The sequence below is a fragment of the Borostomias antarcticus genome, assembly GCF_949987555.1.
Source record: "Borostomias antarcticus genome assembly, chromosome: 19".
NCBI classification, from domain to species: Eukaryota; Metazoa; Chordata; class Actinopteri; order Stomiiformes; family Stomiidae; genus Borostomias; species Borostomias antarcticus.
The window spans coordinates 9,565,400-9,578,835 of NC_140252.1; the positions used below are offsets into that span (position 1 = coordinate 9,565,400).

At 54.6% G+C, this 13,436-nt stretch overlaps 1 protein-coding gene across 1 annotated transcript in view; it reads left to right on the forward strand.

The window, feature by feature from the left end:
* The window catches only part of syne1a (spectrin repeat containing, nuclear envelope 1a), a gene marked incomplete at its 5' end in the record, with an annotated part of 215,195 nt that overhangs the window by 34,503 nt on the left and 167,256 nt on the right, over positions 1-13,436 (forward strand). Inside the window, 2 exons of the mRNA XM_084453952.1 lie at positions 582-643; positions 13,019-13,114. Coding sequence (XP_084310078.1) covers positions 582-643; positions 13,019-13,114 — 158 coding nt within the window. The remainder of the gene's footprint in view (positions 1-581; positions 644-13,018; positions 13,115-13,436) is intronic.

The window sequence follows — 13,436 nt, forward strand, 5'->3', positions numbered from 1 at the left end:
TCTCTCTCTCATTCTCTCTCTCTCTCTCTCATTCTCTCTATCTCTCTCTCATTCTCTCTCTCTCTCTCATTCTCTCTCTCTCTCTCTCATTCTCTCTCTCTCTCTCTCTCTCCAACCCGCCTGATTTACGTCTTGCCTTCATTTAGGTTGAGTGTCTTTTTAAGGGACATCATCGGGAGACATCAGTGGTATTGATTGTGCCCGTTGATGTGTATCGCTTGCTGTGACCACAGGGTATTCACCATAACTAACTGTCCATTCACTCCTAAGTACATACAGGCAATTTGTAGTTGTGCTTTCACATGACCAGTGAACCGAGCAGCAACATAGAATGCTTAAACTGTAGTTCGGAGCTTGTGAAATGCATAAATAAAAGAAGATGTTGAGGACATTCGATTCTTCAACTAAAGTAATGAAAAAACAAACAAGACCATCCACTTCAGATAGATAGACTGTGATAATCCCCCGGGATCCGGGTGCTTTCCAGGACAGGGAGGAATTATTGAGGGTAAGGATGTCCTGTACATTTTCCTGTGTGTCAACATATGACTGATCATCATGTTTTGGCGTGTGGTTTTCAGACGAACAAGAGGCAGTACAGAAACGCACCTTCACCAAATGGATCAACTCCCACCTAGCAAAGGTAAACCCGGCTGGATTAGATTAGGAGTGTTGTTATGGTGCTGCATGAACAAAACACATCTCCACCTCCACCTTCCTGCTCCACACCTCCCTCTTTTTCTACTCTCCTCCTCTCCTCCCCTCTCCTTTCCTCTCCTCCCTCCCCTCCTCTCCTTCCCTCTCCCCTCCACTCCTCCCTCTCTTCTCCCCTCCTCTCCTCCCTCTCCTCTCCCCTCCTCTCATCCCTCTCCTCTCCCCTCCTCTCATCCCCCTCCTCTCCTCTCCTCTCCTCTCATCCCTCTCCACTCTTCTCCCCTCCTCTTCTCCCTCTCCTCTCCCCTCCTCTCCTCTCATCCCTCTCCTCTCCCCTCTTCTCCCTCTACTCTCCCTCCTCTCCTCTCATCCCTCTCCTCCCCTTCCCTCTCTCCTCCCACCCTCTCTTCTCTCCTCCTCTCCTCTTCTCTCCTCCCTCTCTGCTCCTCTCCTTCCCTCTCTCCTCCCGCCCTCTCTTCTCCTCTCCTCTCCTTCCCCCTCTCCTCCCGTCCTCTCTTCTCCTCTCCTCCCTCCCTCTCTTCTCCTCCTTCTCCTCTCCCCGCCTCTCCTCTCATCCCTCTCCTCTCCTTCCCTCTCTCCTCCCTCCCTCTCTTCTCCTCTCCTCTTCTCTCCTTCCCTCTCTCATCCCTTCCTCTCTTCTCCCCTTCCCTCTCTCCTCCCTCCCTCTCTTCTCCCCTTCCCTCTCTCCTCCCTTCTGCCCTCTCCTCTCCTTCCCTCTCTCCTCCGTCCCTCTCTTCTCCTCTCCTCTTCTCTCCTCCCTCTCTGCTCCTCTCTCCTGTCCTCCCATCTCTCTCCTGTCCTCCGATCTCTCTCTCTCTCTCTGCGGTCATGTGACTCACGCCGGTACTGTTGAAGAATTAGTGTCATGAGGCTTGACATGCCGGCCAGGACCACCCACACACACACACACACACACACACACACGCACACCCACGCGCACACACACACACACACAAACACACACGCATACTGTACACACACACGAACACACACGCACACACACACACAAACACATGCATACGCACACACACACACACACACACACACATGCACACACACACACACACACACACACACACACGCACACACACACACACACACAAACACATACACACACACACACACACACACGCACGTACACACACACACACACAAACACATACACACACATACTTTCATCAAACTCACATTAGTCCGACCTGCCATCAAGCAGCCCTTGGCCAGGCTTTGCCTCTATCTCTTATGAGCAGTAATTGCTTTCACTTTTTCATAAAAGCAACTGCTCTTCCCAGCATATTTTGGTTCTATCCACAGAGAAAGGGTCTGTAACTGCAGCCCAGCCTACCTCATTCTCTTTGGTAATGAATTGTTCTTGTCCTCGCGATAAGAACTGTCCTTCATTTGTTCCATCACCATCAAAGACAACATTTCTTTACAGTAACCGGCCTAAACAATTACAGTCTGCGGAGCCGCATACCTTGGTCATGTGCCTGTAATTACGGCATTAAACCACATTAGGCGTCTCGATTTAACCCATTAGTGCTTGACGAGTGTGTCGGGAGCCGGTGGACAAGCCGACTGCGACACCGCGCCTCCCAATTAAGCGCCGTTTCACTCCGAGCCGCCGCGCTTCAGGGTTCCATTCCAATCTGATTACAGAGCGGAGTCTGAGGCCAGAGCTCTTTTCCGCGGTGACTCGGAGCAGAAAATGTGTTTTTGAGGAGGCGGTCTGCAGGGAATAAACCTTGAGATGATATTAAACGTCACGTACTGTATCAGGACCTTTCCAGCAGGACATGGCTACAATATTTAAACTTCCTAAATATTTTAATGGTGTTTCAGGTAAACACTTCATCATTTATTCATTAAGCTTGGTTACAGGGGGCTTGCACAGGCATTAATAATAATAACACATTTCATTTATATACATGCAGTGCCTTCTTAGGTACTTAAAGCGCTGACTTCTAGGCCATGATATCCCCTCACTGCAAACAGATTGGCCTTATTTGATCCACAGCTACTGTAGGCTAATGCTATTGGTATTGAGGCTATCTGTTAGAGTTCGGTTTTGGGACCCAGGCGCAACAGGAAAGGAGGAGGCAAGGAACGGTAAAGCCCGGAGGGGCGATTTAATAAGATCACAAAGGGGGATGTGGTAGTCGTACAGCCGATGGTCAGGCAGGAGCGTGGTAGTCGTACAGGCGATGGTCAGGCAGGAGCGGGGTTGTCGTACAGGCGATGGTCAGGCAGGAGCGGGGTTGTCGTACAGGCGATGGTCAGGCAGGAGCGGGGTTGTCGTACAGGCGATGTTCAGGCAGGAGCGGGATTGTCGTACAGGCGATGGTCAGGCAGGAGCGGGGTCGTACAGGCGATGGTCAGGCAGGAGCGGGGTTGTCGTACAGGCGATGGTCAGGCAGGAGCGGGGTCGTACAGGCGATGGTCAGGCAGGAGCAGGGTAATCGTACAGACGTGGGTCAGGCAGGAACTGGAGAGATGAGGAGGGGAGGCAGGGTGAGTGAGAGTAATCACAAACGGGGAACGGGAAAAAACACTACAAAATACGGGTAAGGAGATTGTAGGCTAGGCTATACTTTACCACAAGAGTATTATGGTAAGATCTGGCGATGAGTGGAGTGTAGACCAGGTTCTTGTAGAGGTTGAAGGTGATTGCAGAACGAGGGACAGGTGTGGTGATGATAATTGGAAACCGGTGAGTAGAGCCGCGCCCGCGTCATCGTCGGAGACGAGCGCGCCGTTCTTGTCTTTGCGCACGGGCTGATGTGCTGGGCATGTCGGGATCCGACTCGACGTCACCGGAGTGGGAGGAGACTGCCGAGTCCGCGGAGCTGGCCGGAGACGGGGAACGCCCGGCAGTGGGGGGAAACTCCGGAGAGTCAGAACGTTGTATGCCCGGGCCGATGCGACGTGCGGTAGAGCGCGTAGGGCGCCCCGAGCGCGCAGCGGGCCCAGAGGGGAGAGAGGGAGGCGGTTGTGGAGGCGAGGGCATGCGAGCCGTAACAGGACCCCCCCCCCGAGGGGAGCCACCTGGCGACCGACCGGGGGCGTCAGGATGGGCCCGGTAGAAGTCCCGGAGGAGAGACGGGTCCATAATGAGCTGCCTGGAGATCCAGCTGCACTCCTCGGGGCCGTACCCCTCCCAATCCGCCAGGTATTGGAACCCCCGACCCCGGCGGCGCACCTTCAGCAGCCGCCGAACCGTCCACTGGGGATGCCCGTCGACCATCTGGGGAGGCGGAGGAGCTGGGGCAGAAGGCATGAGAGGACTCGAGGAGACAGGTTTGATCTTGGACACATGGAATACAGGGTGTACCCGCATGGAAGCAGGGAGCTTAAGACGTACCGCAGCCGGGTTCAGGACACGGTCGATCTCGAAGGGCCCAACGAAGCGCGGAGCCAGCTTCCTGGAGGGGACCTGGAGTGGAAGATCAGCAGTGGAGAGGTAGACACGTTGACCGGGCCGATACGCCGGAGCAGGAGTGCGGCGGCGGTTGGCCCCGCGGCAGGAGCGCTCGTTGGAGCGGAGCAGGGCCCTGCGGACCTCCCTCCAGACACGGCGACAGCGGCTGAGGTGGGCCTGGACGGAGGGGACGGAGGCCTCCGACTCCTGGAGAGAGAACAGCGGGGGCTGGTACCCGAGGGATGACTCGAACGGAGACCTGCCAGTGGCAGCGCTGGTCAGGGCATTGAGGGAGTATTCGACCCAGGGTAGGTCCTTGCTCCAGGAGGTGGGGTGGAGAGCCGACACACAGCGGAGAGCGGACTCCAGGCTCTGGTTGGCCCGTTCGGCCTGGCCGTTGGTCTGTGGGTAGTAGCCAGAGGAGAGGCTGATGGTGGCGCCGATCTCCTTGCAGAAGGCCCTCCAGACCTGGGAGGTGAATTGAGGCCCACGGTCCGAGACAATGTCTCCGGGGAGACCGTGGAGCCGGTAGACATGTTGGACGAGGAGTTCAGCTGTCTCCGCAGAGGACGGGAGCTTGGGGAGCGCCACCAGATGGACCGCCTTGGAGAACCGGTCCACCACGGTGAGGATGACCGTGTTGCCCCTGGAGGGGGGAAGACCGGTGATGAAGTCCAGGGCGATGTGGGACCAGGGACGGCTGGGGACCGGGAGAGGACGCAGGAGGCCAGCCGGGGGCTGGTGGGACGCCTTGCTGCGGGAGCAGACGGGACAGGCGACCACAAACTCCCGGACGTCGGACCTCATGGAGGGCCACCAGAACCGTCGGCTCAGGAAGGAGAAGGTGCGGTGAACCCCGGGATGGCACGCAAACCGGCTGGCATGGCCCCACTGGAGCACCCGGGACCGGACCGAGTCAGGCACGAAGAGCCTGCGAGGAGGAACGTTGGCCGGACTGGGTTGGGCGCGTTGGGCCTGCCTCACCACTGCCTCGATGTTCATTGTGACCACCCCTATGACACGCGAGACCGGCAGGATGGACTCAGGCTCCGCGGGGGGCGCCTCGGGCGCGTGGAGGCGGGACAGCGCGTCGGCCTTGGCGTTGCGGGAGCCGGGCCGGAAGGTGAGGGTGAAATCAAACCTCCCGAGGAACTGGGACCACCGCGCCTGGCGGGAGTTGAGGCGCTTGGCCGCCCGGATGAAGGTCAGGTTCTTGTGGTCTGACCAGACGAGGGTGGTGTGTTCGGCGCCCTCAAGCCAGTGGCGCCACTCCTCCAAGGCCCCCACCACCGCCAACAACTCTCTGTTCCCGATGTCGTAATTCACCTCCGCTGGGGAGAACCGGCGGGAGAGGAAGGCACAGGGGTGCAACTTCTGGTCCTCCCCTGACCGCTGGGACAGAACAGCACCGATGCCTGTGTCCGATGCGTCCACCTCGACCACGAACTGCCTGGAGGGGTCAGGATGGAGAAGGACCGGGGCGGTGGTGAAGCACTTCTTGAGCGCGGAGAAGGCAGCGCTGGCAGCCGGTGTCCAGACGAACGGACGCAGGGATGAGGTGAGGTGGGTGAGGGGAGCTGCTACCCGGCTGTAGTCCCGTATGAAACGGCGGTAAAAGTTGGCGAAGCCAAGGAAGCTCTGAAGTTGCCTCCGGGTCGTGGGTTGAGGCCATTCGACCACGGTCTTGATCTTGCGGGGGTCGGGTCGCGTCAGGCCTCCCTCCACAATGAGCCCCAGGAACTCCACTGACGAGGAGTGAAAAGTGCACTTCTCCGCCTTGATATATAGGCGGTTCTCCCGGAGACGCTGGATGACCATGCGGACATGCTGGACGTGCTCCTCAGCGCTCCTGGAGAATACCAGGATGTCGTCCAGGTAAAGGACCACAAAGACGTCCAGCATGTCCCTGAGCACGTCGTTCATCAGCGCCTGGAAGACGGCGGGGGCGTTGGTGAGGCCGAAGGGCATGACGAGGTACTCGTAGTGGCCACGGGAGGTCTTGAAGGCGGTCTTCCATTCGTCCCCCTCACGGATACGCACCAGGTGATAAGCGTTCCTGAGATCCAACTTGGTGAAGATGGTGGCACCGATGAGGGGTTCGAAGTTGGAGCTCATGAGGGGGAGTGGATATTTATTCTTAACTGTGATGTTATTGAGCAGCCTGTAGTCGATGCACGGCCTCAGATCTCCTCCCTTCTTCTTGACGAAGAAGAACCCCGCTGCCACCTGGGATCGAGATGGTCGGATGAGACCCTCAGCCAAGCACTCGGAGATGTAGGTATCCATGGCTGCTTTCTCCGGGAGGGAGAGGTTGTAGAGACGACTGGCTGGGAGAGGGGCGCCAGGGTGGAGCTCGATGGCGCAGTCGTAGGGTCGATGAGGGGGGAGTGTGCGGGCGCGCTCCTTACTGAAGGCCTCCCCGAGGTTGTGGTACATCGAAGGGACCGTGGAGAGGTCCGGAGGAGCGGGACGGGGTCGGTCAACCCGAGTGGAGGTCTGAGCAGCTCGGAGGCAGCGGGCGTGGCAGGCGGTGCTCCAGCTGAGGATGTGCCCCGAGCTCCAGCAGACATGAGGGGTATGGAGTTCCAGCCAGGGCCTACCTAGGATGAACGGAGCGTCGGGAGAGTGGATGACGAAGGGGCGGATGTTCTCCACGTGGTTTCCCGAGGCTGTGAGGGTGAGGGGCAGGGTCCGGTGAGTAATGGGACCCATGGGATGGCCATCCAGAGCGAAGGCCGAGAGGGGCCTCTCCAGAGGGGAGATAGGGAGCGCCGCTTTGTGGGCGAACTGGACGTCCACGAAGCTCTCGTCAGCACCGGAGTCGATGAGAGCAGGGACGGAGAGCGTGTGCCCCTGCCAGGCGAGGGTGACAGTGAACCTGGCGGCACGGGTCCGGGATTGGGGATGGATGAGCCGGCTTACTCGGTTCCCCCTGGCGAGTGAGCCTACTTTCTTTGCCGCCCTGGGAGGTGCAGAGGAACAGGAGTCGACGGCGTGCGCTGGGCTAGCGCAGTAAATGCACAGTCCGTTCTGTTCCCGGTGCTCACGCTCTGCAGGGGTCAGTCGGGTCCAACCCAGTTGCATGGGTTCCTCTCCAGCGGTGTTTGGGGGGGCGAGGGAGGCCGGGGCAGGCCGAGAGAGTCCGGCAGAGGGAGGCGGAGACGGTCTGGGTGCGCTGTGATGTTGGTGCGCCCGCTCGCGCCTGCGTTCCCGGTGGCGCTCGTCTATGGCTATGGAGAGGGAGACGAGTTGGCTCAGGGTCGCTGGTCTGTCTCCTCCAGCCAGGCTGTCCTTCATGGCGTCCCCCAGGCCCCGTCGGAAGGCGCTGTACAGGGCAGACTCGTTCCAGGAGCAACGGGCAGCGAGGATGCGGAACTCCGTGGCGTAGTCCGCTACTGAGCTGGGACCCTGGGTGAGGGCGGAGAGAGCAGCGTCCGCGTCCTGTCCGTGGACGTCGTGGTCGAACACAGTCCTGAATTCTGCCACGAAGGCTGTGTAGTCCTGCATGTAGGCAGCTGCGCCTTCGCGACCCGCCATGACCCAGCGGCGAGCCCGTCCCGTGGTTAGGTTAGCGATGTAGGCTACGCGAGCTGACGCAGTGGAGTACATGCTTGGCTGGAGCTCAAACACGTACTCACACTGCATGAGGAACTCCCGGCAGAGGGTGAATGTCCCGTCGTAGGGGGCCGGGGAGGCGAGATGGGGCTCCCGGTTTGGTGGAGCGGTGGGGTTCAGGAACGGAGCCAGGCGGGCACTGAGCGCGGTGACCAGGTCGGATACCTGCTGCAGTTGCTCAGCTTGGGTCTGTTGGAGGGCTTGGAGTGGTCCAGGAGGTGTAGGTCTCTCCTCCATGTTGGCTGGGTCAAAACTGGCCAGATCTTACTGTTAGAGTTCGGTTTTGGGACCCAGGCGCAACAGGAAAGGAGGAGGCAAGGAACGGCAAAGCCCGGAGTGGCGATTTAATAAGATCACAAAGGGGGATGTGGTAGTCGTACAGCCGATGGTCAGGCAGGAGCGTGGTAGTCGTACAGGCGATGGTCAGGCAGGAGCGGGGTTGTCGTACAGGCGATGGTCAGGCAGGAGCGGGGTTGTCGTACAGGCGATGGTCAGGCAGGAGCGGGGTTGTCGTACAGGCGATGTTCAGGCAGGAGCGGGATTGTCGTACAGGCGATGGTCAGGCAGGAGCGGGGTCGTACAGGCGATGGTCAGGCAGGAGCGGGGTTGTCGTACAGGCGATGGTCAGGCAGGAGCGGGGTCGTACAGGCGATGGTCAGGCAGGAGCAGGGTAATCGTACAGACGTGGGTCAGGCAGGAACTGGAGAGATGAGGAGGGGAGGCAGGGTGAGTGAGAGTAATCACAAACGGGGAACGGGAAAAAACACTACAAAATACGGGTAAGGAGATTGTAGGCTAGGCTATACTTTACCACAAGAGTATTATGGTAAGATCTGGCGATGAGTGGAGTGTAGACCAGGTTCTTGTAGAGGTTGAAGGTGATTGCAGAACGAGGGACAGGTGTGGTGATGATAATTGGAAACCGGTGAGTAGAGCCGCGCCCGCGTCATCGTCGGAGACGAGCGCGCCGTTCTTGTCTTTGCGCACGGGCTGATGTGCTGGGCATGTCGGGATCCGACTCGACGTCACCGGAGTGGGAGGAGACTGCCGAGTCCGCGGAGCTGGCCGGAGACGGGGAACGCCCGGCAGTGGGGGGAAACTCCGGAGAGTCAGAACGTTGTATGCCCGGGCCGATGCGACGTGCGGTAGAGCGCGTAGGGCGCCCCGAGCGCGCAGCGGGCCCAGAGGGGAGAGAGGGAGGCGGTTGTGGAGGCGAGGGCATGCGAGCCGTAACACTATCAGTCACTTTGCAGACAACACACGCTGACCTTGGGCTGGAGATCCAGTCAGAGGAATCACTGCTTAGGAGTCGTAGGCCTGTTGATTCTACTGTAGGTTATATGGTCCTCCAGGCTGGCCTATAAAACCTTAACACCATAGACTCCACATAAAAATGTTGATTGAATATCCTCCTATTTCCAGGAACAAGTCAATCACTACTGTATTACTCTGCTACACTACGGTAGCTCTTAAAATCTTCAACATTCTTTCATTTTTTTGACTCTTTTTGATGACATTTCCAGCTTCTCTCCCTCCAATTAAAATGTCCCTCTGCCCACATGAGCGTACTTGACCTTTCTGTCCCCAGACCTGATATTGCCTTAGCGACGACAATAAACCTGCAACGTCTTCATGTATCACTGTGTCGGGTCAATGAACAGGACCTGAGTGTTGCTAATGAGAACGGGTCAGACGTTAAAGCTGCAGTATAAAACCTGCGAGACTGCTGCGAGTTAACTATGAGCTAGCACTGCGGGAGCTAACTATGAGCTAGCACTGCGGGAGCTAACTATGAGCTAGCACTGCGGGAGCTAACTATGAGCTAGCACTGCGGGAGCTAACTATGAGCTTGCACTGCGGGAGCTAACTATGAGCTAGCACTGCGGGAAAATACCATCTGTCAAATTAAATTCCGTCTGCTTCAATCTCATGGTTTGTGGGTTTGGGTACCCATGAAGTCATAGAAGAACACGCACGCCATGCTTTGAAGTGCGGCCACGCCTCCAAGCTCATTATAATTATTATAGTTGCTTTAGCAGAGCCAAACGGTGTTCTACAAAGATGCGCTTTTCACAGAGAAGCTCCAAATCACAAATCCCTCTTGATTTATCATAGCAATAAGACAATATTTAAATGTTTACAATCTTACTATAATCTTGCATACTGCAGCTTTAAGACAGCACTTCAACATACTGTACAAAGAACAGTGTTGAACATTGGGGTGAGATGCCCTAAGGAGAACAGACAAGCCCAGTAGCTACTGACAACAGAAGCCTGTATAGACTTTTCTAGTTTGCTGTCTTCGTTTTAGCCTATGCCTTACAGTTAAATATTCAACTTCAAAATGTATAACCTATAAAACCTCATGTACAGAGCATGTTGGGATTATTCTCTCCAATTCAGTTGGTCAGAGAGAGAGAGAGAGAGAGAGAGAGAGAGAGAGAGAAGGATACACTGAGATAGTGTGTTTAACTCAGCCCTCCCAAGGAAGAGCTTGCCCTTGGCAATTCAGCTGATTAGCAGCCATAGGTATCTCAGCTCTTTAATTCTTGGCCTGGGGGTATGTGATTAATCATTAGAGCTTGAGATAAGACTGGGAGGTGGGCTTCCCTGTACCCCCTCTCTCTCTCGTCTGTACCCACATGTATAATAAAAGCATATATCAGTTTCAACAAAGGTATTGTAAGTATGATGGAAAGGGTTGTAGGCATAAGAACAGGCCAGTTATGGAAAAGGTTAATTACCTCTATTAAGCTGGATAATTTATATTTTACAAGCATAACCTAGTTTTTGTACAGTATGTATGATATGAGTAAATGCATACGGAAAGAGTCAACAGCAGCTCAAAGCAGGTGTCTGGCTACGCTGCGCCTCTTTTCTGAAACGCTGCACTGCCGTCCTCTAAGGCAGGTTAGCGTTCGACGCAGCATGCGTAAATGTGTGTATGCGTATGTATGCATGGGCCTAGAACAGTGCTGGATTCTGAAGCAGGTGCTGTGGCCCCGCCCCCATAGGGTTTGCATGCATCTGCACTCTGTATTTTGACAGAGCTGAGTGACTGTGATTTGGGCACTCAGCTATTTTGAGAGCTTTTAAGTTGTACCGTTACTAGAGAGAGAGAGGAGAGAGAGAGAGAGAGAGAGAGAGAGAGGGAGGGAGGGAGAGAGAGAGGGAGGGATATAGAAAAACCTTATTTTCCATTTTGACAAATCCTCTTTGAGAAGTTCAGGTCTTAATTATGCGCAGGCCAGTGTGAGTGGCAGGCTCATCACCTCCTCTTGGACGGGCAAACAGCCTTGCTACCGTAATCAGCAAACAGCTGTTACCAGAGGTGCTGTTTAAGAGTAAACACACTCTCACTTTCTCTCTCTCTCTCTCTCTCTCTCTCTCTTATTCTATCACTCACACTTACGGAATACGTTTTCCTTCTTGTCATCCCCTCTTCTCTTAACCCATCATAACATAACTGTCATCTTCTTTGTCCTTTCTTTTTCGTCCAGTGAGTTTCCCTCGGTGTCTCGTGCTCAAACACGAGAGTGACAACACAACTCAAACATCACGCTCTCATTCGTTCTTCCTGAGGCACTGTCTACAACCCCCGCCTCCCTCCGTACCGTATGTGATGTTGATCTGTGTGTGTGTGTGTGTGTGTGTGTGGTGATGCCAGGAAAACCGCATGCAACGAAGCTGCGGAGCTCAATCAATTAAAGCCCAGACACTCACATGTAATTAGTTCGTTAAAGCTGTGATTTATTTTTGCGACTCCTGTGACCGAGCTTAGGGAATGGACATTACTCTTTAATTTTGTAATTAGTAAAAATTTCCTCATCAGCCAGGAGATTATTATGAGCTAATAGGTGAATTTCACTTCATTTACATCATGGTACGATTCCTCCTTCTGTGTGCTTTTCTGTCACTTATCAAAAGCAGCACAAATAGAGAATTTTACCCGCATATTTAAATATTTAAAGCCATGGACGTATATTAGAGAGGCCAGGAATTAACGAGGAGAGCTGTTTGCTAATAATTTGGAGAGATGGGTTCATGTGAGGTCGCTGTCTGCCCTCTGTCTCCTGTCTCTCTGTCTATCTGCTATCTCTGCCAATCTCACTGTCTCTCTTTTCCTCATTTGAGTCTGCCCCTCTCTCTGTCTCTCTCTCTCCCTCTCTCTCTCTCTCTCTCTCTGTCTCTCTCTCTCTCTCCCTCCCTCTCTCTCTCTCCCTCTCTCTCTCTCTCTCTCTCCCTCTCTCTCTCTCTCTCTCTCTCTCTCTCTCTCGCTCCATCTTTGTCTCTCTTTCCCCACTAATCCTCCCTGCATGTGAATGGCTCCCCTCGTCTCAACGCATTCTTCTCTAAACCCTTCTCGGCCTCCCCATGTGACGGGGCTTTAAGGAGAAATCCTCGACGTGGCGTCGGGGCGGGTCAGGGAGTGGAGGACACTATGAAAGTATTTATATACTTGGTTTAAGGTAGATTTCAAAGAACCACGCGATGTGGTCGATTCAAGCTGGTTTCACACAAAAGACAATAGTTTTATTCTGTTACGATTTGCAAACCGGACTCTAAACAGGAAGTGTATCCTTAGTCAAGAGTACTGGGACTCAGTCATGCTGTCTCTTTTATAACTTCGTATAGAGGGAGGTGACGTGCACTCAGACAAAGGGTAAAGGGGAGTGATATCACAAACCAAATGTTCTATCTAAACAGAGGGATTCTCTGGGAATGGATGAAAAGGAAGGTTCACAGAGGTTAAAACAATAAACTGAGAGAAACTCAGAAAACATCAATCAAGTAGGAAAACAGAAACAACAAATTGGGTGTAAGACATCGGTGATACTTGAATTTCATTAACAACACGCTGAGAGGGGCTCAGTTACACATCATCAGTATATTTCTGGATTTTGGGAGCCCTTTCACAGGCACCTCTTAGAGATGATTCTAGCTGTCGATCAAATGCCCCACAGCCACGCGCTCCCGTGAGCCAGAGATGTAGGCTAATATCCGCCATGTTTTTACCACTGAAAATAGGAAAAATCTGCTTGTTTAAGTCAGTGCACGTGTATAAACTTGAGCTCATTCACTACATTAATGTCACAAGAAGCTGCTGAACGACTAAACTTGTGCACATAATCGACCTGCTGAGACTAAATCCCACACCGTCAGTTTGGATTCCAGTAAAACCTGCAAAGCTTAGGTTGGATTTACCACACACAACACTTACATAAACATGCATTCATATAAGTGTTGACTGTGACAACCCCTGATCTTGTGGCTTTGTGTGTGTGTGTGTGTGTGTGTGTGTGTCCACAGCGTGTCCCTCCTCTGGTGGTGACAGACCTGTTTGAAGACATCAAGGATGGGGTGATGCTGCTGGCCCTTCTGGAGGTGCTTTCTGGACAGAAACTAGTGAGTACTGGACTGGACTGGACTGGACTGGACTGGACTGGACTGGACTGGACTGGACTGGTCCGGAAGGGAATGGGCTGGACCAGGGGCGGACTAGGAAATAATGCTGGTCGGACAATGCAGCCCCAGTCAGCCCACTGATCTTGCGACCAGCCGGCAAGTTGTTGAGCGGGGGGGGGGGGGGGGGGGGGGGTTGTGCGATTTGTTGAGCGAAGGGGGGGGCATTTATGGCCATTTACAGCAGGCCGGGCCAGTTAGCGCGGGGAATATCCCCTCTGAATATCTCACTCACACAACCTGCCCAGCCCACACCGGCCCACTT